The sequence below is a fragment of the Lagopus muta genome, chromosome 3, assembly GCF_023343835.1.
Source record: "Lagopus muta isolate bLagMut1 chromosome 3, bLagMut1 primary, whole genome shotgun sequence".
NCBI lineage: Eukaryota > Metazoa > Chordata > Aves > Galliformes > Phasianidae > Lagopus > Lagopus muta.
This window is the reverse complement of record NC_064435.1, coordinates 87,500,841-87,526,657: the sequence shown is the minus strand read 5'-3', so window position 1 is coordinate 87,526,657 and position 25,817 is coordinate 87,500,841. Positions and strand designations below refer to the sequence as shown.

General features: G+C 40.3%; 1 protein-coding gene across 5 annotated transcripts in view; it reads left to right on the top strand.

Moving 5' to 3' along the window:
• The window catches only part of MBOAT1 (membrane bound O-acyltransferase domain containing 1), a 58,276-nt gene that overhangs the window by 5,769 nt on the left and 26,690 nt on the right, over positions 1-25,817 (top strand). For 2 of the 5 annotated variants that reach the window (XM_048939564.1, XM_048939568.1), the window contains exons 2-4: positions 16,564-16,709; positions 17,237-17,314; positions 20,825-20,920. In XM_048939564.1, the coding sequence (XP_048795521.1) occupies positions 16,564-16,709; positions 17,237-17,314; positions 20,825-20,920 (320 nt within the window). Of the gene's footprint in view, positions 1-251; positions 371-1,296; positions 1,448-16,563; positions 16,710-17,236; positions 17,315-20,824; positions 20,921-25,817 lie in introns of those variants that run through there. The other 3 variants (XM_048939566.1, XM_048939565.1, XM_048939567.1) reach the window with 3 other exon arrangements.

Genomic DNA, 25,817 nt, shown 5'->3' with positions numbered 1-25,817 from the left:
CTCAAAACAATAACTGTTAACTAGACAGATTTACCAGCTTGGGAAGTTTCTGCCATTTTTTTTCTTCTCTTTTTTTCTTTTTAAACAGCAGAAATGGTACTGCAATGACTAGAAAGGGTTAATTGATCTGTTTATAGCATGACTTTCACAGTGCTGTCTGCTCCAAGACAAAACAAGTACAAAATATTAGAACAAATCTTCGTTCTTGGTTTCCAGAACATCATCTGTTTGCTTCTGGATGTTTTTTGCAGGTGCTGTTTAAGGACTCTAAACGCTTGCCTGGTGTTTCTGGGTGGAGGGCTTGTTGGATAACAGGGATTTTGCCAACGTCTGCTGGGTGTGTCCTCTTGTGAATGAACTCTGCACCATAGTGAGTGGGATGCTTCCTGGAAGCATTTAGGCTGTCTGTCTAGATGACTTATTTGAAGGGCAGATATGCCTGGGTGCGTGCATCTGCCTGGTAGATCCTAGACCCAAATGTGACAATCTCAAAGGTTTCCAACTTTAAAATTCATTATCAGATTATGTTCTGCAGCCTTCCAGTTCAGTGAGCAAGTCAGGCTGGACAACTGGGAGGGAAAAAGGGGAAAGGAAAATATTCCTTTAGATCAGTTTTTTTGGATTACATGTGCAATAATAAATCAATAGCTATCTCAGGCCAAGAGAACAATTCAGCTGCTGGCTTTCATGCACATTTGCTCCTTCGACAGGCCCAGGGCTTCTGACAAAAGCTCTAGGTCAGCTTGAGCAATTTCTTCATTTGTGGTTTCTTGTTCAAGTGCCGTTTGACACTGGTATGCAGATAGGGCAGGAATGGGGAAAGCAAGGAGGCAGGGGAAAGAAACCAGGACATTTGAGGACCCCCCGCTCCCAACATTTCTCAGATAATTTCCATTCTCGTTTTCATGTGCACACATACCGCTGTGTTTTTTTGCTTGCTTGTTTGTTTGTTTTTTTTCCCCAAGTACGGTTGAGCAGAAAAGATTTAATTATTAACTCTTGTGCCTAGCTTAAATGGCATTATAAACTACTGAAAGTAGGTTTTTCCTGTTATCAGTGCAAGGGAGTGTTAAAGAATAGTATAATATTGACTTTGTGTATCTCATGTGTGCGCAGGGAGAGCAGCTTCAGACCACTGAAGGTTTGCAGGAAGTATCTGCACCATCAGGTTTCCAGCTGGTAGACCAATGATTTAGTTGTTTGCAGGAGAGATGTTTTTAGAATTACTTTGTTCACTCAAAAATACTGCTGTTTCTTAGTTTAATTTATCTTACATTTATATCTCTTGCACTACAGGGTTTCTGGAAATGTTTTACAGTGTGTGCTGTAACGAAGATGAGGAAAAACAAGTGTAGACAAATGATTTGGAGACAGCAACTGGGAACCTAAAGGACTTACTCTTTGATTTACATCCAGTTTCTGATGGCACGATGTTTTTACATCCACAGTGAGTTGTAGGCACTGTTAGCGCCCACAGCTGTTTATGCCTTTGTGTCTGTGTTTGTGTTCATGCTAATTCCCTTGAGGCAAAAATTTGTGGTCTGTAGTTGCCACAGCAACAATAACACTACACTGTGTTTTCTTTTTTTTCTTTATTTTTTTTGCCTGTTTTGTACCACTATGCTAAAAGTGTAGGCATATTGCTGTGGTATGTTGTGAAATATAGTGGACTTCTAAGAGGAAATGTTTGCTTATCTTTTTATTTGGAGTCCATAACTTTGATGTAGCATTACCTTTCTTGCTGCTTCTCCACTAGGATACTCATTCCTGACTGCAACCCTGCAGTTGCAGAGAAGAAATTGGGCTCAGCAGTTTGGGAAAAGAAAGTGATAGAAAGATTTTGCTGGTGCTAAACAGCAAATAAAATCAGTTTTAGAACGAGAAATTTGTTCAGGGTAGAAGGGAAATCGTAATGCAATTATGTTTCTGTCTTATAGCTGTACAAGTCAATTGAAGGATGATTGTAGGTATTCTTTGCCATGAAACAAAAATAAAAATGTGAACATAGTAAAAAGGGGAAAAAAAATACAAGGTACATTTCTTTTCTTTAACATGCAAAAGCAAAGCAAAGGATCTGGACTGTCTGCGTTAGAAATATGACTGTTAAAAAGGATCATACTGAAAGTATATGTGTGCAGTAGAAGGGAAATAGATCTAGGGCTTCTTTCCTTCCATCCCCCAGTATTTCTATGCATGAGGAGAAAGTCGTGATAATGCTGAAGGCTGCAGATTCAACAGGGATTAAAATGATTTTTCATGCAGTCCAAAATTGGTCATTGAAACTAATTTCAACAGGATGCTGCTGAGGCCAAGAACTTGCCCAGAGCCAGTAAGGACTTGGATGTTTACACAAAAAAACACGAGTATCCAGAGTGAAATACTTAATAGCTTAAGAGGGAAATCTTTTATTTTGCAGGCTGCTTTTAGGGTTTGTCCCCTGTGTGGTGACTGCCTTCTGGCTGACGCCTCTGGATACTGAGCTGCAGCTGTCAGCCCAGAGCGTGGCTGCTGCCATTAGGGGCAGGTGGCTGCCAACTGGGTTGGGAAGTATTGGTGGTAGGTGGGTGATGGGAGCGGATGATCTTGGGGGTCTTTTCCAACTTTGGTCAACCTGTGATTCCGTGTCGAGCATTTCCTCTCAGCTTAGGTCACGCTGCACGTCTTTTACACTGTATTTGTGTTTAATGGTCTGTCTGTTCTCTCTGATGTGGTGAGGCAGGTTTGTGGTGGAGTCTTCCTTCGTCTTTTGATAGGGCTCTGACATGCCAATCATTAGTCTGTCATCTAACTGCTTATCAATCACAAATTTGTCATGTGCCATTACCTCGATTGCTCGACTGTCTCAGTTGGTTTTCTTGTTTTTCTGACTTAGATGGGGGTGAGCCAGGCTTTAAATTAGACTTCAGTGCTTAAATAATTACGAAGAGCAAATTCGTTCCATATCTCCCTCCTCTTTTTTCTTTTTTCTTCTCAAACACTTTATTTTTTTTTAGTGTGATTACTAATAAGGGCAATATATCAGACTGGTTTAGGAGACCCTAAGTGGCAGGTGTGCCTCTGTTTCCTATGTCTAGAATCAGCTCTCTGCAATTACTTTGACTGCTTCTGCATACAGACCTCATTTACTTGCTGTCTGTGTCCTAGAGAGGCTTCAAGCCATCAGTGGGGACTGATGTCCCTGTCATCACCCTTCAAGGCTCCTTTCCCTTGTCCACTATAAAGGATATGCTTTGGTGCTTCCCAGCATCAGGCAAACTGATAGAATCATAGAATCATAGAATTGTTCAGGTTGGAAAAGATCTTAAAGATCAAGTCCATACTGTGCTAACACTAACAACCCTCTGCTTAATCATGGCAAAAATTCCATCTGTATTTTAAGAGAGCTTAAGTTTGCTTAAAAAAAAAATCAAACTTGAAATATTTTTTAGAATGCTTTTGAGATGACCAGGTATTAGTAATACAAAACCTTTTGATAAATGGAAATAGGTTTTGCAAGCTAGCTGTGCATATCATGCACTATACTAGTTCTGTCAAAGCATTTTTTTAGGCTTTACATGTAAAGGGCTTACTTGAAGGTTAACTTAGAGTTATTTATGTAATTTGCACGTCTGTTGAATTTCTTTCCCCCAGCTATGTTCAAGTTCACAGTATTTGAACACAGTATTGTTTGAGAAGAGCTGGTTTCAAGATTCTGGAGTCCAGTTGCTGTACTTTTTGGGGGATGATAAGTTGCTTGTTACTGCGTAATGAGAGCATCACTTGAATAACTCTAAGATCATAGAATCATAGAATCATAGAATCACTAAGGTTGGAAAAGACCTAAAAGATCACCCAGTCCAACCGTTCACCTATTCCCAGTAGCTCCTACTAAACCATGTCCCTCAACACAACATCCAGTCTTTCCTTGAACACCCCCAGGCTCGGTGACTCCACCACCTCCCTGGGCATCCATTCCAGTGCCTGATCACCCTTTCTGAAAAGTAATACTTCCTCATGTCCAGCCTGAATCTCCCCTGGCGTAGCTTGAAACCATTCCCTCTGCTCCTATCACTGATGACACGAGAGAAGAGGCCGACCCCCAGCTCACTACAACCTCCCTTCAGGAAGTTACAGAGAGCAATAAGGTCTCCCCTGAGCCTCCTCTTCTCCAGGCTGAACATTCCCAGCTCCTTCAGCCTCTCCTCATATGGCCTGTGTTCCAGACCCCTCACCAGCTTCGTTGCCCTTCTTTGAACACGTATGTAGGGGCATCACTTGAATAACTCTGAGATTTTTCCCCCACAATTTTTCCCCCAAAAAATCCTGAGGGGGAAAAGGTGAAGCTGGCTCCTGTTGCCTAATGATTGCTCTCCTTTGCACTGGAAATCAAGTTACATTTCTTCTATTGCTTACTCATAAGCATAGCAAAAATATAATGCTGTGGGTGAGTAATATAAATGTGGGTGTGGTTGGTTTTGTTTTTGTTTTTGTTTTTTTTTTCCTCCTGATATCACAGCTATCTTTGGAAAATTTCAGTCTTAGAAGCTAAAGTTCTGCTAAATTATATATATAGAAGTATGGGCCCCTGGTGGGGATGTGTAAAAGGGACAGCATGTTTTTAGTGAGACGAGGATTTTTTTTTTTCTTAAATGTAGCATAGTGTAAAAGAAGTCAATGAAATATAATTTGTAGCAAAGTCCAAGTTTCTCTTTCTTATTGTTTACATTTCTTACTCATCAATTGACAGTTGCTTATGCTGCGTGTTTTCCTGTTAGTTTTTGTTGTGTTTTGGTTGCTAAGTTTGAAAACTAGAAACTTTTTTTTTGCTGTGTGTGTGTGGAGGAGAGCCCCTGGAATTCATTCAGGGCACAATGGTTCAGCAAAGCACTAATGATTTCCAGACAGTTTAGTTTACTGACAGTTGAGATGTTTGACTTGCAGGAAGTCCTGAATGCTTATTACTTTTCAGTTGCTTGTTTTCAATAGCGTTCAAAGTTGAGCACCTAAAATTAGACACGTTCCGAAGTCCAGCTTCCAGAGGGATTTGCTGCAGATGTAAGGTGCTTTATCACGGACATAACTGAACAGCTGGCTTTGTTCTTGTCTTGCATGGTACAAAATTGCAAATTGTGAACAGAAAAAAAGGAAGGGAAGAACAGCCATGACAGGATATTGTAGCTGCACAAGCTTTTCTGGTGGCTTTTCTTCCTGCCACAATTCTGAAGTGATTAAAAGTAAGTCTGCAGCCCACATCAATGAAGGCCAAACACATTTTATATTAAAAACCACAGAGCAATAAGTTCTCCTTTAAACTGTATTATAATTGGGAAGAACAGTATTTTATGACTGAAAGCAGATATCTGATAATAGCAGATCACTGAGGTTTGCTAATTCTATGCAATCACCATTATAGCAAAGGGCAAATACGATTGTCTTCTTGAATAGTAATGATAATAAAAAGAACCATACACAACCTCTTGGAAAAAGACTAAAAAATGAACAAAAAAGCTGTCTAAAAAAATCTAGCTGCCAGTTGAATCAGCATATGGAGTGGGAATGGTAGACTGTACAAGCAACTGCAAAACTTTCAGTTTTCATTGTTTATGGAATGAAGGAGAGTTGCTAACTGCTACGTTTGCATAGATAATTATCCAAATACAAATTGTGATTTCCCAGTCAAATAAATGGTTTTGAGATTATTATAAAAAAGGTAGTTCTGTGTATTTTCCCTCCCCTTGTGCCAGGTTCCTTTTTCTTCTCTTGTGCAGAAACTTGCCAGTTGCACAGATTGACTAGACTAAAAATTTACTCTGTACAAGCGGTTTACTGTTGGTTTAGTTCCATCTTGCCCATCCCAGGGCAAACAGGGAGCAGGTGAGTCCATAGATGGTGGCACTGGAGGAAGGTGGAAAACTCATTCTGTCTTGGGAGTCCAGAACTGAGCAGATTCACTGCAGATTTTGCTGGCTCTTACTGATAGCTTCCCCAAAGCCTTGGGTATCCACTTTTGCTGTTGAGGGGATACATGCTGGAAGGTAGCTGGGAATATCTGCAGTACCTCTTTCAGGAAGCGTTGTGGTTCTGCAGGGTCAGAAAGGGTGCAGTGGAACACTGAGGTACACATGTAGCAGGGCTGGAGCATAGGCAGATGAACAAAGATCTTCATCTTGGTGTGTGAGTGCCCGTATGCTGAAGGGATACTTTTTCTTGAGCTCAACTTAAAATGTAGAATCCTTAGAATTGAAAGGGGCCCTTAAAGGTCATCTCTTCCAACTCCCCTGCAATGCAGTGGGACATCCACAGCTAGATTAGGTTGCTCAGAGCTTGGTCCAACCTGGCCTTGAATGTCTCCAGGATGGGGCATCACACATCTCTGAGCAACCTGTTCCAGTGCCCTGCCACCCTCATTATAAAAGACTTTTTTTTCTTTAAGTTTGAAACCATTTCCTCTTGTCCTGTCACCACAGACCCTGCTCGAGAGTCTGTCCCCTTCTTCCTTGGAGCTCGTGGTTAGATACTGTAAGATCACTATCAGGTCACCTGAGAACTTTCTCTTCTCCCAGCTGAAGAGCCCCAGCTCTCTCAGCCTGTCCTCCTCGTAGGAGAGGAGTTCCATCCCGTGGATCACCTCTGTGGCCCTTCTCTGGACACACTCCAACAGGTCCGTGTCCCTCCAGTACTGAGGACTCCACATGTGGACTTAGCAGCACAGCAGAGGGGCAGGATTGCCTCCCTTGACCAGCTGGTCACGCATCTTTTGATGCAGCCCATGGTATTGGGTTGACTTTCTAGGCTGCTAGGGCACACTGCTGGCTCATGTCCTGCTTGCCATTCACCAGTACCTGCAGGTACTTTCTGCAGAGCAGTGCTCTGTTCTTCGATCCCCTGGCTTGTATGGATAATAAAGGTTGCCTGAATGCAGTTGCAAGACCATGCACTTGGCTTTGTTGGACCTCATGAGGTTCACCTGGGCTCACTGCTCAGGCCTTTCTAGGTCCCTGTGCATTCCATCAAGAGTTTTCTTCTGTGCTCATCATCAGAATTTTGCTTCGTTTCTTCTGTAAGTGCTGTTACGAGTGTTTTGAAGATGCAAAAGACTTAGGGAGGAAAGCAGGAAGCGTTGAGGTTTGCAGCACCTGCCTGCAGAAGTAGGAAGCTGGCTGTGTGCAATAACAGCTGTCACAAAAGGGCCCTGCTCCCTTAGAACTCTTCCACACATAACTGGTAGTTGATATGCTGGTGCATTGTTTTCTCAAGTCTTTTTCAACTCTTTTTCAACCAATTGAAAAGGGTCTATGAAAGATCTGCTTCTGAAATGTTAGACCATTTTAAGACATCTTTAAATGGTAAAGCAAAAAGTGAAGCTACAGAAATTGTGGGTCATTTTTGAAAATCTCACCTCTTCCAATAAAGTGGAAGTCCTGTTTCATACTATGGAGACTTCTTTCTCCTGTTAATGCATGGAGTATGCTTCATCTTCCCACATCTGCATTATGCATTTCTATGGCTAAGCTTATTCATCTAGATTATTTTTATGGGCAGTAGAAGGACCTGTGTCAGACTTGTATTTAAGGATTAGATGAGTTGCAACCTCGAACTGCCTTTATTTCCCACTAATAATGAAGGAAATTGTGATGGGGCAACTCCAACAGCAACATCAGTGCTTGGAAACATAAATTCTACTCCTCCCTTGAGCAAAATCCTTTCATGCAGTTTTAGATCATATCTTATGTTTTACATTGCTTTTATGTTATGTTACTAAGGGCATGGTTTAGATCATTTTAATGCATGGTGTTCCAGATTTTAGATGTGTAAGGGCCTAATAAATTCTTATGTAATACCATTGATAGGTCTAGAAGTCTTAGTCTTTGAGCAAGCCACTTTATTCCAAGGACAATGAGTTTAAATTCAACACAGTGCTGACAGTTTCTGTAGGGAGTGGAGGAATAAGACAGGACAACAGCTTTCTTTTTGTTTAGAACGTCTCATGAAATTGGCATTTTTTTCCTTTTACAGATGTTTGTTTCTTTCTGTTGCATGTATTCACTGAGATACCATTAAAATAATGTGAACACAACTGCTCAGTTTATTGGTGTGTTCTTCTAAAGACCACAGGCACATTTTTCTATAGAAAAGGAACTGAAAATAGAATTGCATAAACATTACAACAACATAATGGGGCAAACTGCTTTAGATTTGCCAGTTCCCATTCTGGTGAAAGAGTGCACTGTTTTGGCAGTTCTCACTGAGAAAACAGTACTTACTGACTTGCAGGTAGTAGCAGAACATCACTGCACATAAATGATCACAACATCAGCATCTGTTCAACATATAGAGTCGTTATAGTTCGGTGTAAGAGTTGTTGACAGCAAGCTCAAGCTGAATTTGGGTCAGGTCCAAGTATTAAATTTATCAGCCATCGAAACTAAGTGTGTGAATGTGTAACTTAGCATGATGATTTAGATTTTTTACTCAGATGCTTTTCTTTTTAGCTTTCTGATGACTCAGGTCTTAATCTGTTCTGAAGCTCTGTTTATGTATCCTACAAGTGATTATTCTGCTGGTGGCTTTGTAGAGGTAATCCAGAAAGAACATCTGTTTCAAGTTTATAGTCTAAATCATGGAAGGATATTTGACCCTGTCAGTAGGAAAAAGCAGAATCTACCCACGAAAACAGCACAACAGTCCAAAATGCAGTTCATTTGGCATATTCTACTTTACCAACTCCATTTTCAGCATACAACATCAGCAAAAAAGCCAGGGCTATAAGAATTTAGTGCTGCTGCTGAAGAGGCTAGTAGTCTGAAATTGATCATGCAAGTACTCTCTCCTCTCTCATGAGAGCTGTTTTCCTGAGTGCTGTTTGCTTTGCTTCTGCCCCTTCCGAACCTTCCACAGGGCCCATGTGGCACAAATTAGTTGTTTCACTGTAATAATGGAGATTTGAATTTTCAGTAGCTTCATCGATATTGTTCCAGTGTAAATGAGTTTGTCTCCATGCTGTTTGCAATTCACAGTGCCTGGATGAATACAGAAAATATAAGATCTTGTACATGGTAGTCAATTCTGATTTCTTCCCAAATGCCTGTTTATGCTGACTCTTGGTGCCCTGAGTTCTGGGCAGAGCAGTGTCACTGTGACCATATAGGGGAGCTAGATGTTAATTGAATCCCTTTTCTTCATGAAGCCTGGGACAAAATTGTAGCAGTGAGAAACCTGACTTGTTTTCTGTGATATTGCACTCCTTCTGGGGGGCATTTGTCACTTCCCTGCATAGAGTTAAGTGATCTCTGCAGAGAATATTTGTCCTTAGGATTCATAAAAATAGTCTCGAAGATCAAAATATTTTGGAAAAAAATTCAGTAAGTATCAGATATCTTTGAGATGATCTGATTAAAGGATATTCCATCTCTCATTCTTAACACACCCATTTCAAATATCACAATCTGGATGTTATGAAATGCTATCAGAACAGCAGGTCTATTATTCAACATCAAAGTAGAAATGTCTCCAACAAAGCGAACTTAAACATGTTTGCCAGGTGCCTTTGATTATATGTGCAAAACAATCTTTTGAACAGAGAAAAAGAAGTTATTGTACTTCTGTAATGCTTGCTTTTTCTTTGCAAGCAAGATACCTTCCTGGAAGATGGGACTGATCTCTAGTGAAGAGGAATATTTTATTATGATACACCCTATTCAAAACATCGCTGTTGGACTTTACAGTCAATGGTTTGACTTGCGAGGGAGTTGCTGTTGTTGTCAGTAGTTTCTATTAATATGCTTCCTTATGCCTTTCCGAGCACTGCAAACAGCTGGTTGGTGATCTGTGCTAAGTTAGTGAGCAGACACTAATTTACAAGATAAAAACCTTGTAGCAGCCTCCTAAACTATTGCCTGCAATAGACAGCAGCAAATCCTGAGTATCTTGACTGTGGGCTGTGATGTCCTTTTTATAGTTTGCGCACTTTTTGTGTAGCAAATGAGTTGTAGGTTTAAGGCCTCATTGTCTAATATTGCTAGTAAGCACAAAGCCTAGAGTTAACACAAGAGTTATGTTCTTCACTGTCTATAAACTGATGGCAATCTGCATTCTCTGTTGTCTGTTGAAGCAGGCATGGACCTGAATGCCAGCTGGGAATATTCTGGCAGCCTGGCTGTGTTATAATTCCCTTGCACCTCTGTTTGTGAACATGTATGAGTGTGCAACATGCCTACATATGCCCAAAGGCTGTGTATTGCAGGGGATGCCTCAGCACCTTGTCGTCAAATGAATGACAGTTTAGTAGTGTTTTGTTTTTTGAATAGATTTCCACAGTGAATGAGATGCAATTCAAATTAATAGCATCAGTAAGATTTTCACATAGAGAAGACTGGCTGTTTTGGGTGAAGAACTTTGTTGCCATTTGGAATTGGGAGAGAATGATGTGGTCTGTTTGTTACATTCTCCTAGATTTTTGGAAAGTGAGATCAGATTTTCTGTAAGTATAAGGAAGGAAAAAAGTAGCAAAGAAAAAGCAAAGTATTTTGGTGGCCAGAACGGAATAGAGGATGTTTCTTCCAGATACTTAACTATAAGGAAAATGTTAAAAGCCCTGAAATAATGGACTACATGCTTAAGCTTACTTATTTTTTCTTCCCAGAGTGTTATCTAGTAACCCTCAAACATCTATTACCACTTTGTTAAAGAGGGAGATTTGCAGATGCAGGGATTGTGGGATGAGTGGAATGAAACTTCCTGTGGAGAGTGACTGCCCTGAACTGTGGTTAGCAGTAACCCAGACTATATTAGTCATGATTTACTACAAGGGTGTAAAGCCAGATTTGGCCTTCTGCCACATTTTCTGTTTCATTACCCAAGAATCTGTAGCTAAGAACTTGCTATTTTATTCTTGTAAGATTTCAGGTTGATTTTTTTTTGTTTTTGTTTTTTTGTTGTTTGGGGTTTTTTTTGCTTTTCTTTTAATTCCACAATCAATTCCCAGTATGCCAAACTGTTCATCATCTACCTGTCTCCTTCAGGAGTTGAGTTATAGCAGGCTGTTATTTCCCATCCCCCTGAGCCTAGTTTACACTCACAGCAAAAGCAACCATTTGACCATAAGCCAAAGTTTGGTGGGTTATTCAGCTGACCAGCTAACAAACTTGTGGTTTCCTGGAGCATCTGATATCATAGAAGAGTAAAGACCTGTGGGTCTTTTTGTAAAAATACAGCTATATGGGACAAAGAGTCAGACAGTGAATTTCTGCTAAATTAGGTTTTAGTGATATTTCCTTAAGCAATATATCTAGAGTATCCATTGCCATCCTCCAGCACCAGTGCAGTAGGAAATCTGCCCGTTTGAAGATCTTTGACAAATGCCTTGAGAATCGTGTGGCAACCAGGCATACTCACCATTCAGAAAATGACAGGGAACAAGGTTATGGCGAGAGGCCTCGTAATGCCCATGGTCTTGCAAAAAACAAGGAAGAGCCCATGGAGGTGGTTCCTCCACCAAGTGTTATGAGCTCCAGGCATGCTGGATGCCCACAGAACAGCCTGGAGACAAGGCATGCCAACCAGTCAGAGAAGGCTGAGAGGCACAGACACTGCCATCATTCAGGGAATGGCATAAGACACAGATATGGCCACTGTTGTTCACCCAGCATTAGGAAGCACAGTTATGGCCACCATTCAGAGAATGATGTGGGGCTCATGCATGGTTTTCAAGCAAAGGGTAGATGATGGCATGGGACAGTATCTGTGTCCAATGGCAACCTTTCTCTCTGCATAGCAAAGTGGCACAGGGAAGCCATTTTCTGCAAAGGGGCCTCTAGTTCCCCTCAAGCCTTTTTGTCTTTCACGTGAAGTTATCTGTCACAGCACAGAATCCCCACAGCCAGACAGGTTTGGTTACACCCATCAACTGCTGTCCCTCTGGCCTCTGAGCATCACGATGGATGCAGCTGCCTTTGTTTTGCCCTTTATTTTGGGTGGTCAGGCACTGAAACAAGGTCCTCAGGGCAGTGGTTGTGGCAGCAAGCCTTTGCAGTTCAGGAGAAGTGTGGGCAACACTCTTAGACATAGTTTTTGAGTATTTGTCTTCCCACGTGTAGGAATGAGTTTAACTAAAAGGTCCTTGTTTGTCTCTTTCCTCCTTTAGAAGTTCTGTGTTATTGTGAATTTTTTTTAACAAACAACAGTTACCATCACTCCAGTTGAGCTAAAACTGTTCCACGCTTTGTCTGTCCAAAACTGGACATGCCTACTTCTGTATTTCAAGGCTGCCTTAAGCTAGCTTAGACTGAGATTTAAGACTTTCATCTGTTAGTGCTGGATACTGTGACGAGATAGGCTTTATGTCCTCTAAAGTTTTATTACAGGAAATGAATATATTATCCACTTTGTCAATGTCATGTGTTCTGATTTCCAATTTTATTGCATCTTACTCACTGGATAATGAAAAAAAAAGAATTGTGTAAAAGGCAAAGAAGTTGATGTTGCAAGTTGTTTTATTTTTTTCTTGACAGTGTTGAGTATGTGTAATGAGATAAAACATGGGCTAGGTGATTTACCATGATGAGTTGTTGTGAGAAGTGTTAATTCCTATGTGGTTTATTTTCTGTTTCTATATTATTTTTGTCTGGACGCCATTCATTAAAGTTCAGAAGTCCTCAATTTACTGTTTGCAAATTGTTTTTAGCAACAGTGAAAGTAACCAATAGTGAATAGTATAAAATCTTTCCTATTTGGAAAAGGGAGGAAAGTGTGACTCATAATTTGTTTGTGATCCATTGCAAGCTTTCTTAAACTCTCAGGAATATATTCACTTAAGCACCTTAAATGTTTATAGTGAAGAATAGGATGCATTTTGAATGGAGTGTGGTAAAGTCACTGTCAAGTGAACCAGCAGTGTTCATGTCTGTGTGTGAGTGCAAGTGTTACAGTGCCATGTATAAATAGCTGAATAGAGATGGCAGTCATATGAAAAGCTATCACTGTTGTTCTGTGGGATCATAGATCAGATCTAGAGCTAGGTTCAGTGCTCGGTTTTAAACGAGGAATTATGCCTTCCAGACAGATTGAGTTATTCACAGCACTTAGAGTAGAAAGTTAACTAAAAGTCAGTCTTGCAGTGCTGTACCTTTCAGGGAGCTCTGTGCTGCTAAATTTGATCTTCAGACTGAACCTGGTGCAAATCAGAAGTCATGATGGTGCCTTTGTTTTCTGAGTGCAATGTCCAGGTGGAGATGTACAGAAACTATTCCTCCACGCTCACATTTATTTATAATTTATTTTCCCCAACAGATATCAAATAGCAGTTTTATCAGTAGTTGGTATGTTTGCTCGGCTTTCATCTTGCCTTCTCCAGAAGCATTATGACTCCCTGGCACACCTTCAGTTTGATTCTGTGTTTCTACTATATCGTGTTTGAAGATCTGGAGCTGGCCTATTTGTGTTAGGCATCCTATTACATGCTTTACAAGGAGATGGAGCTGCAAACCAAGTGTAGATGGTAGTTATTTTGTGGGAGATAATCCAGAAGAGTAATTAAAAAAAAATAAAAATCTGCAAGCTTTAATGGTAGACAAAGACAAGCAAATGCAGCATGTTGTATTTTGGGGCATGGCTGCCTGCCAGAAAAATGTGGACCTGGAAGAAGAAAACTGCAGAAGCACTGTGGTTGCTGCAGCTCAGAAGGAAGGGTAAAAGCAAAGCATGCATATTCTAAGCCCATGAGTGAAAGTCTTTTATTTCTGCGTTTTATATTGGTTTTTCATTTTTTTGTATCTTGGGTTTGATCTCCTGAGCAACGCATTGGGTGCAGCCTTCTCACTTCCCTTATGCTGTATGTCATGTAACGTTCAAATGGCATTCAGGAATTATGGTACATTTTTATGTCTCTGATAATATCACAGTCACTTACGAATCCTGAAATGTTAAACTTTCTTTTTTTATTTTATTTTATTTTATTTTAAATCAGATCTAGAAAGGCTTATCTTTATTTTTTCTTTTTAAATTGGATCTGTAACTCTTAATGGTATGTTGTAACCATTCCTCTGTAAGCTACGTCCTGGCTAAATTCAGTTTAAAAATGTAACTGAGCACCAGTATTCTGAGATAGTTACTGGCTGAATATATTAGGCAATTGATGTTCAGCTGCTCTGCAAAGAAAACATTGTAAGCAGAATGAAATTTAAGGCAAGGGTTTACTTTTCCTTTTATCCTGGTACAGGGATTTAATTCAACTCCAGCTAAAGCAGTGCAGGAAAGAAATTTTCTTGGTGAATTTTCACACCAAAGTGAAGATACAGTGACATGGTTGGTGTACCCCTGGAATCCAAGTAGCCCAGGTAGCGCATGCTCTGAGGAAGCAGCAGTACAGGGTAGCAGCAGGGTTTGTACACAAGGCTGCATGCTGTAGGCACTTCATGTTAGCTTGTGATGAAATTGCTGTTGCTTGCTTTCTGCTGCTGCTCTGGTTACCTGTCATATAAACTATACAAATGCTGACACAAGTCTGTCTGCCATGGAATCTCACACTGAATTTAGCAGCATATATGAACCTCTGAATCCCAGCATCTTTAACATCTCAGACTGAACATGCAACAAGTAGATGAAAATAAAAAAAGAAAGTATTGCTTATCTTGATGCTTTTTTCATGATGTAAAGCTTACATGAACAATGTTGCACAGAAGGGAATATTGCCTTTTAAACAATTGGCCACATCATGTTTCTGGAACTGTTTGGTCTTTCTTTCTTTCTTTCTCTATAGTGAATGAGCCATGAAGTTGAGCTTCCCTGGATGTATTAATATAACTATAAGTGGGAGCAGATTGAAGCAAACTTAAGGTTCACTGAGTTTTCATTTGGATGCATCCATCAGTCTTGGAAACTTACATAGAAAGGATGCAGTCAGAATAACCCTGTAGAGGATGTTCTCGCTGCAGCCATTTTTCTGTGGAAGGGGAAGTGGGAAGATTTACTGTTTTGAATGCATGGTGTTGCAACAGATCAGATGAGAGTTTGGAATCTGTGCCACAGCATTTTGGTTTTGTGTCATTTTGTTTTCTTGTTTTCAGTGTAAGATTTAAAAAGTAAGAACTGTAGCATTCAAGGAAAGCATAAAGTACTGTCATGGTAAGACATTCCCAATTCCTTCCTTCAGTTATAGTTCTGTGATGTCTTCTGTTTGTAGATGCTGGTAATTTACGAGAACAATTAATAAACAGGTATTATTCCTGCTACAAAGTAAGAAAATTAAGTGAATCCAAGTATTTGAATAATTGCATTATTGTATTGCATCGCTGCATTTCCTCTGTTTCAACGATGCAGGCAGTAATGTAGCCAACAAACCTTTTAATGAAAGCATTTGATTTAACAGCACCGTGTTGGATGTTGTTTACCAGAATAAAGCAATCTGAGGGCTGTAGTGTCTTATTAAGCACATTGTAAATGTTTTTGACAAGAAGTCTGGTTGAATCCAACAAGCTCTGGGCAGCCAGCATGTCAGAGCATTTCCAACTGTGATATATCATCCTGTCCTGGACTGAAATCTTTGGGTAATCATCTAATCCAAACAATTGCTAAAATGTTGCAGCTTATTTAGTTTTGCTCATTCTACAATGACATGCTGATGGAGAGGTCAGAACTAATTTAAAATTAAAAGGACTGTAGCTGAATAAATGAATTTAACTCCATCTGTCTAGGGCCCAGGGTGGAGTTTTGGATATGGTATCCAAGTCCTCTGCTGCTCTTTTAGAGGCTGCTCCTGAGCTCTATTCTTCCTTTGTCTCTTGTGACTTTTGCTGAAGCTGTCAGAGGGAAGGTGACTGGAAGAAAACAGCTCGGTGTCAGCATTACTCTGAGGACACTACAGCTTTTGCTTGTCCTTGTGCCTGACAGGAACTGCTTGTCCTCTACGTGTCCCTGTCCTGTTGCTCCTGCTGCCATCATTAGCTCTTTACAACTGCTTCCTAGGTACATCAGAGACTTGCAGCAGCAGCAGAACAATTAAGAAGCATTTTACTTTAGCTATCTGCGTGGTGGTAGAGCAAGGTTGGTTTTTTTTTGCATTCTTGAACTTCGGAAAAAAATGGCACATTGAAAAGCCTCCTTGGAGGATGCTGTGCTGTGGAGCTTTTCAGCTAGCCAACAAAGCTGACCAGATACTGCTTGCAGAATTGTTTCCCATCAGACCTGTTATACGGCCTTGTTTTGGGGCTTGTGGAGAAAGTCAGGCACAGAGGCAGTAATTCAGAGCACCGGTCTGCTTTCTGGCCTCTGCCTTGCACAAGGAGGACAGAGAGGAGTGGATGTCCTCTGCACCTGGACTGTGCTGGTGACCGAGCTGCAGCTTGCTCTTGCTTTTCTCTGAGTTTTCAGATGGCTCTGCTTTTGTTTATTCTCTTCTTTTGCTGGCCAAGGAAGGTTACCACTTGGACTCACAAATGAGAATTCGGAGAAACAAACAAAAGATTCGTTTCTCTCCCTTTTCCCCTTCCCAAGCTCTGTTCTTTGTTTCTCTGAGAATGGAGAGGCACCTCTTCCTTCACCTCCAAGAATTACAAGTTTTTCTGTTGTTGTTTTGTTTGTCTTTTACAGATAAATTTTGTAGCCTGTCAACTATTTGCCCTTTTGGCTGCCTTTTGGTTTCGTATTTACTTGGGTCCCAGTCATGCCAGCTCTGCTGTTCGCCATGCATTTGCCACCCTCTTTGGAATATACTTTGCTGTCTTCTGCTTTGGGTGGTGAGTATTTAATCACTAAGCAGGCAAGGCTTGGATAAAAAAAAATATTTAAACTTCGTATCAGCTTTTCTGGGTTGTCCTTTTAGTCTTAAGAGCCTCTTAATTTTGCAGTCCTTTAAAAAAATGACAAAATTTATACCAGCATAACCGCCCCAAGCCTACAAAGTAAAATGAGCCACAAAAGCATTTGTAAGTGAGATATTTGATCTGTGATATATTTGTTCTGGCAGTTAGTCACACCAGTTTGTTGTGAAGACAGCTCTTTTGGAAAAGATGCATCCAGTTTCAATGAGCTCTTTGAGCTAGGCTGCTCTTTCTCTGAATGAAACACACTGACGACATCTTGTCAATAAGAGTTAATCCATACTGGGTATTCAGGCTATAAACATGTCATTGTGATAATCCATATTTTCTGATGCAGCATCACATTTATGCCATTCGCGTGAGAAACTGTTCCTTCACTCCAAACTGTCAGGCCCTCCAAGTCACATAGAAATTATCTAAATATTCACTTTGTTGTCTTCAAGGTATTCCATTCATCTTTTTGTCCTGGTGCTGATGAATTATGGCATTATGAATATGGCGAGTATTCCCAACATCCACAGGTGAGCACGTGTGGTGGCAATACTGGAACTGCCCTCTGGTCTCCTCTCCTTTCATTGAGAATTGTGTTTTTTTTTTCAGTTCTGCTTTTTCTCCTTCACTACCTTTCTTTCCAAGTTACTTGCACAAGCTTTGTTCTTTCAGTTACAGAAGCAGCTGTAATCTCAATATGTGGTTTTTGCATTGGGACATTGCATTTGTCTATGAAATTTTTGGACCCAGAAGTAGGCTTTTGCGGGTTTAGTATTTTATGCCCAAGCTTCTGTTTTTTTAACTTAATGAAGTCATATTCTCCTTAGTAGTGTGTCCTTGAGGATTGCTTTCAATCATCCTTTTTAATGTGTTCTTCCCCTTGCTGCTTGGCCTTCAGCTATTTTCCAATTATTCTTGACTTAAGTAGTACAGTTAAGGTCACTGTGGCAACTGAACTTAGTGATCTGTGAAATAAGTCTTGCATTCGGTACTGGACTTGGAGCTTGAAAAAGTAGGAAGTACCACATATGCTATTACTTTGGAGTAGAAGCTTATAGCATCACCATGAGAAGTTCCCAACCATGGGATCTTGTTTTTTTCCCTATACAGATGTCTTGGAGAAAGACACCCAAGACACACAAAGAGCTTTTCAAGTGAGTGCTTTCCTAGCTGAAAGACAAAAAGCACTCTCTTAAAAATGAAAACTACATGGAAGTTACATCTGCTTCTTGCACTGAGTAAGAGGAAGTTGGTGTGAAAGAACTTCTGTGATCAGTCAATGGCATTCTCATGGAGGGTCTCTGTTAAGAGTTCAGCAAGTAGAAGTTTTTAAAATTGTGTAGGTGGACTTATTTGTTTCCCATCAATCTGCAGAATTGAAATTTTATTTTTGAAACTGCTACTTTACAGCAGGCTGGAGGGATCGGGTGGCAGTTCTTCCCACTTCCTTATTTCTCTGTTGGCATCCCTAAGAACACATGGCTTGTAACATGATTTGGTTTGGGTGTTTACAGGTTATTTCTGGCTCTGCATAGTTCTTTCTGCAGCTACTAATGGATGCAGCATGGTGAACTCACATCAGCCTGAACCATGGATCTGAAACCCCTTCTTTGCTTGTCTTCAAGGCCAGGACTGTCTGAGCATCTAATGTTCTGATCCCCCTTTTTCTCTAGCGCTTCCTGAGGTAGCACCTCTCTGATATCCAAATGAAAACCATCCATTACAACTTGTCCAAGGTTGCTTAGAAGTGTGAACCATAGGCAACAAGCTTGTCTTACAGCAGCCAATAGCATTTTGCACCAGCATAATAATGTTAATGCAGAAGATTTTGTTACTGCCCCCACCAAATACAAAAGCAAAGGCTACAAGTCCAGAAATAATTAATTATTTTTAAAATGCAATTGGGCAATGTTTGTGAAAGAAATATCATCCAGAGGCCAAAAGGAAAAGATGCTTAAAGTGTATGTTACTTGTTTCCCAGGTGTTGTATCTGCCCATCCCTTGGAGAAACGCAGAAGTAACTCATTTACATGAAACAAATGAACTGTAGGAACCACGTTACAGAAGTAATCATTCAATATTTCTGTCTTCTTAGACAAGTTAGTCTGGTTGTAGGGAGATAGGCACGATTTCAACAGGAAACCTCCCTGCTCTTATTGTTTAGCTTGTTCGTCATTATGGGAGAAACACCTGTAAGTTGCAACACAGATTAAACCAGCTGGTATAATATCACCCACTACTGCAAGGTAGTCATGTGTGGACTAGAATTGATGTGAATTAGTAAGTCAGCATGTCGAAAAACCTCAGAAGGCTGGGTTAGGGGGTTAGGCTTCTACTGTTTTTCACTGGATTTGAAGTAAATCTGTATTAATTTTATCAAAATTACTGTGTATTTAAGATGTGTGAGAATAAGCTTGAAAAATTCAAGCGTAGTGGCTGGATCTTTGCATACAGGGGTCCTTTAAGAACACTTGGACCTCTGCAGTGAGAGTCCAAGAACTGGCTCTTTTTGCTCCCCAAAATTCGGGTGAAAGTGAACAAAGGAAATAAAAGCAACAACATAGTTTAATGTGCATGCACCTATCCCTGGTTATTTTCAGCTAGTTTGCTCTCTGGTGAAGCTTGCAGCCTTCAAGACTTGTAGGCTGAAAAATTAATCCAGCATTGGAAATGTTCCAAGCTGCAACAGCAATTTGCTATTGTCTCTGCCTGGTCACTGCTCCCCTTTCAATCTTTTAACTTGAGCGTCAAGGCTTATTTTACATACTTCGTCCCATCTATCACAGTTACATGTCTCACGTGGTTGACCTGTCATTCTCAGTTGGTGAGAGGGAGCCTAAGGATCGGATGCCTGACTCTGAGATAAAGTAAGACAGATCCTGCTCAGAATCTCCTGAAGAAGCTGTCGTGTCCCCTCAGTCTGCCTTTCAGCCAGCTGTTTGCCTCAGCCACAGGAACTGCAGATTGTCTTGTGATCCTTGTCTTCAAATCCATCACTGTCACTCACACTGCAGTTTATTAGTCCCCAGAGAGGAAAAGCTCATTTCATTTATAGCCAGCCATGATCTGAGGAAGGCATGTCTAGTTTTCAGCCTGCAGACTGTTGCTCTTGTTTTATTTTGCCTTTAGTTCCCTTCTCTGATGCAACTTATTCTGGATGTTTTTTGCCAGGTAGCTAGCTTCTGATGTAAGGGACACTAGTTGGCCTGGTCCTGGCCCATCTGAAGTTCATGGAATGTAAGCCTTCCAGCTCATCTTTGTACTGCCTAGTTTACTTCACTTGACAGTCTTGTTTCCAAGTGTCCGTTCACTTCTCATCTCCTCAATATCCTCTTTCTTGCTTGGGTATAGGCAGGGAGAAATTAATTATGGGAAAGGCTGCATCTGTCACAGCCGGATGCTGCAATGCTCAACTCTTGTAATGGAAAATGTCATGCTGTTCTCCTGCCTAACAGTTTTGTGGTCATCCTGAAAAATGGAGAGTGAATTTGTCAAGCTTAAGTAACCTCTTCTTCTGGAAAATGGCATAATTCAGCACTTGGAGCTGAAAACATTAGAGTATGTGTCATTACCTAGCTTCATACATAATCAGAAAAGAGAAAATATCTTAAATATTTTAATTTCCAGTGACTCAGGAAGGATTATATCTGTAAACAAAGGGCATTTACAGATAGAAAAAGGTAATGGATAACTTCAGCTACACACACTCAACATAACTGGATGTAAAATGGCTAAGTGAGATAAATTTCAAGTAGTATGTGGGAGGGGGAACTCTGAAATTGAAATGCTTGGAATGATCTTTTTTTTTAACAGTGTAAGGAGACATCTCTATAATGCTTGAGCTGCATTTAAATCCTCTTAAAAATCCTCCTGGAGCTTAGGTTTTTACCAGATCTTGTAACATTGATTCAGACTTGTGAATAACCTTGTTTGCAAAGATAGAACCATGCTCCTAAACAAGCCCAAACCCAATCTGAGTGATTCCAGTTCTTGTTGGTACTTGTGTCAGTAACTATGTATTCTGTATCATCTGTTTTTAGGTACTCCTTTGTGGTAGCTATGGGATACCTCACCTTGTGCCACATAAGCCGAATATACATATTTCATTATGGTATTCTGACTACAGATTTTTCTGGGTGAGTAAGTCTGCAGGGTGTGCCCTGTATAAATTAATATTAGTTGAATTATGTTTTAAGAGTAATGTTGATATTATCTGGGAGGGCCTGCAATTTTTTTTTTTGCCTTAACCTTTTTCTAAGATATTTTTAAAGAAGGAAGGAATAAACTCTGTGTGGTTTTAGTGAGTCATTGCTCCTGCTGTTTTCCTGTGAGATGCTACCTAGCCAGGAAGGTAGGTCTTGGTTCCACTTGGAGAAGCCTGCATAGCCCCTTGTGTTTGGAGGCTGGTCCTGAAGGGCAGGCTGGGCATCCCACCTTCCCAGGAACCTCCATCGGCTCCAAGTCTTCCCTTTCTCTTTCCTTTTTATCTTGGAGGGGACTTGGGGGGTCTGGATTCCTGTGTAGCCTGATGGGGAAAGAGTTTCCCTAGCAAGGGGCTGCAGCTGGTGGGAAGGGGCTTGGGGGCAAGTGTCTGGGGGAGCTTGTGAGTGAGCAGTGCAGATAGGCGTGCAGTCAGCTAGTGTTGTGGACTCTGTTGTCATGGCAGGTTGTGGCTGTTGTTGAATAGCACAGCTTCTTGTGGGCAGTGCATTTCTGTGGAATGGTGCTGTTCACAAAAACTTCAAGCTCTCTATATTTGATTTCACTGAAATAGTAGAGAATGGTTTGCAGAAAGACAACTAATGTTACATATTTTGTTTATGAGAGGAAGGCGTATTTTTTGCTTTATTTAAAAAGTGTGTTATTCATATTCCATTTGTTTAATCGAATGTCTAACTAAAAAAATTACGAACATGCCATGAAAAACCTCTGTAAACTGGTATGGTCAGCTATAGACTCCTATTCCAATCCTCTGTCTTCTTCTAGGCATAAAGTAGGAAACAGTGTGTGTCTGTCTCTCTGTGAGGTAATGGTGGGTTCAAGCATTTAATTGCATTTCTGAAAGGAAAAGAAAAAAAGGTGTTCTATCAGGACTTCAGAAGTTTTTATTGCAAAATGGGGCAGAAGAGAGAACTCACATTTAGAGAAATTTAGTTCTCTAATTTTTCTGTGATTCTCTTAATACACAAAGGCATGTCCCGAATGAGCATGGCATACCAAGAAGCCTATAAATGGGACTGGAATGTTATAGCTCTGTGTGTATTAGACAGAGAAAGAAATGTGAGAGAGCATGCTTTTCTGAATAGCGTTCAGAATGTACTGTGAGACATATTAGCTGTCTCTGTCTGAGAACATCCAGCTGAGATTGGGGGTGGAAGAAGAGGAATGGTGGTTGTTTTATAGGCTAGGTAGCCGTTTCTGCTCCCTTGGTGAAAAAAGGAGCTGTGTATCTAATGATGAGCTTGAGAATAATAGTACTGAAAGATTAGTACTTGAACTTACTCTGTTATTTATTTTTGTCCTGATATTTAAGATATGGACCAAATCCTAAACTTCAGTCCAACATAAAACTGTCAAAGAGGAAACAACTGGATAATGTAATATGGATAGCAACTAATCTTGATGGTATTTTTAAAAACTAAGAATAAATAAAGCTATTGTAATATTATTAAGAAAAACTCGCCATCCAAAGTGCTCAAACTGTGATCAGCCTCATAAATCTCTCTCAGCTGTGAATAATACATGCCCATTGAGGCTTTGTGAACATATCTAAAGAGATGTTATAACTGGAAGAGACAAAATCAAAGTCACGGAATGTCTCGGGTTGGAATAGATCTTACAGACCATTCAGTTCCAAACCATCATGCTGTGGGTAGGATTGCCAGTCACTAGGTCAGGCTGCCCCCGGCCCCATTCAGCCTGGCCTTGAACACCTCCAGGGATGGGGCTTCCACGGCTTCTCTGGGAAACCTGTTCCAGGGCCTCACCGCCTTCTGAATAAAGAATTTCCTCCCAGCATCTGATCTGCATCTCCCCTCTTTTAGTTACAAACTGTTCACTACCTGACCATGAAAAAAATCAGCTTTCCTCCTGTTTATAAGTGCCCTTTAAGTACAGAAAGGCCACAATGAGAGCTCTTGAAAGCCTCTTTTCCAAGCTGATTCTCGTAGACCTTGGTTTTGCCACATATAAGCAAAAACTGAACCTCCTCCTCGTTCTCCCTTATGTGATGGTTCCACATATGAAATGTAAAGGAAGCATTCAAATATGCTTCTGGCTAGAACAGTGTTCTTAAATCCTTTCTCAAGACTTCACAAACTACCAAAACAAAGTCCATGTAGTGATGTCCATCTCCCTTCAACCTCCCAGCCTTTTCACTGAACATAGCTGGGGAGACATTGCAGAAGCAAACCACTGGATTTAGGGGAATCTTTAAAGTGAACAAAAAGCCTGTCATCTGCTGATTTGTATTTGAGATCTCAGTATTTTATAAAACTATGATAATATGCCATTACAAGAAGGCAGTTTTAATACATGTCACGTAGGCATGTAACCTGTTCTGGTGTCATCAGCTCTTTCCAGTGTTGATTTCCTGAAGCAGAGACATATCAGACATTAAATGGGTGTTTTTCGTGGGTGTTGGAAGGGACCTCTGGAGATCATCTAGTCCAACCCACCTGCTAAAGCAAATTCCCTGGAGTAGGTTACAAAGGAAAGTGTCCACACAGGTTTTGAATATCTCCAGAGAAGGAGACTCTGCAGTCTCTACAGGCAGCTTTCCCCATTGCTCTGTAAACCTCAAAGTAAAGAAGTTTTTCCTCATGTTTTTATGGAACTTCTGTGTTCCTGTTTGTGCCTATTGCTCCTTGTTCTCTCACTGGGCACTACTGAAAAGAGTCTGGCCACATCCGCTTCACTTCTACCCTTTAGGTATTTATATGCACTGATAAGATCCACCCCTCAGTCTTCTCCAGACTGAAGAGTCCCAGGTCACTAAGCCTTTCCTCATAGAGGAGGTACTTTTTACCCTTAATTTTCTTTATGGCATAGCTTATTTGCTTGTGACCTACTCTGTGCACTTACACAAAAGTGCGTGCATAACCCTTTCTATGTGTGTTAGTACATGTATTTTTTGGTTCCTTACTGATGACTGTACTATTTGTTTGGGATTCCATATTCCTTTTTGAGAACACAGCTTTTAAAATGCATAGAGGTGGACAGAGAGCAAGGTAACTTTTGAGTCATGTCTTAAGTAAACGAAAATGAAAGATCAAGATGTGACTCATCACTTCAAGTGTAAGAAGTAAGGAAACTTGTTCTGTGCTGGTGAATAGTTAATTCTTCTAAGTCCTGCCAGCAGTATGTTTGTTCACTGACTAACCATCAAAACTATGCTTAAGCCAATTGTAGCAACTTCTTGGTTTGAGTTTCCACGTGTTTCATTGTACTTAGATGAAAAGTTCACTTGCTTTAAACTATGTGACAGGTTATAATGATAACAAATTCCAGTTTGCTACGCTTAGATTTTGCTTATATAAAAATATATTTTTTATATTTAAATTTAATAATACATTTATGTTATCTCAGAAGATGTGGTGACAACTTTTTCTTCTATCAGCTTCCTCAGTGAAAGTTCCTTTTTTTTTTCTTCATTTTTTTGAAACTAATTGTAAAATAACTGAACTCTCTGCTTCCCCCATCATTCAAATCAGTCTTTGAGAGAAACATGCACGTTTCATTTTGCTTTGTTTGCTTAGCATGAATGCATTGTACCTAGGAAAACTAAATCCTAACTCTTTTTCTCTTTTTCTCTTATTTTTTCTCTGTGCTAAGAGGATTATGCTGGTAAGTTGCCTGGTTTCTATACAGTGCTATAAAAGCTGTAATACCAACATACATTTTTGTTCTTTGTGTCAAGGCTTTAGACCGAGTATAGTAATATTATGGTGTTAGGGAAAAATTAGTTTAAAATCAAGGGATTTTGGTCAAGATTTTTGACAATTACAAATGGATATGTTTTTAATCTAGTAAGCTTTTTGAACAAATACCACATGCATATGATCATCTGGACAGAATTCGGGGTAGCTCTCATCCATGTGAAGTTCAATGTCTGCTTTAATCCTTTGCTTGATTAAGAACATAAAGCATTGTGGTTTCCTCTTTGCATTCGTGCATTATCTGAGCAAAATTTCATAATACTGCAGACAAAAGGCATAGATCTACTCTGTTTCCCAATGCCATGTTGAACCACAGTGCAGAAATGCTACTCGATCCTCTGAATTTAGTTTTTTTGTTGTGGGTTTTGGTTTTTTTTTTGTTTTTTCCTCCTTAAAATGTGTGCAGTGCAGTACATTGTTTGTGGTGTATGTTCCAGAAGCTCTGGATAACCTTGGTAAGGTCAGGTATCCAGTGGCAGTATAGCAGAGCAAATGCAGGGGGAGCAGTGAAGTTTGGGGCTGGTTTCTGCTATTATAACTACTGGGAAAGGCAGGGTTTTTTTTGTTGTTGTTTTTTTTTAAAGGGCTCTTCTGGTTTCTATTCTGGTTTCTGTGTTTGCTCACTGCATGGCTGCTCTGCCAGGCTTTTTGTGCACTTGAAACTGCTCTGAGATGTCTTACTATTGATTACACAGAAGTCCTGTAAGAACCACACTTGGGAAGTACCAGTTAGCCAGGATTCAAGTAGTCAGTCAGTACCATAAACTCCATATATCAGGTGTGCCCTGGGATATGTCTCCAGAAACAGATAATCTTTGCAGTGAAACGTTTCTATCATGAAAGTATAAAAAACACTGTTTGGGAGCTTTCACCAAAAAAACACCTGCATGAAGCAAACTGGGAATGGAGGAGTCGACATGAAAATATAAAGTCAAATGTTTGCCTTCTGCGTGTGCTTCAGTTGTTCATTTTTCTGTTGATAGGGGAAATACAACCTTGTTGCCAGTGAGGCTGTTGTGTGCCTGTCTCAGTGATCCCTTTGCCAGCACAGTTAATATCACAGTGGAGTGTGCCTATGTGAGCTCCTCGTACTGCT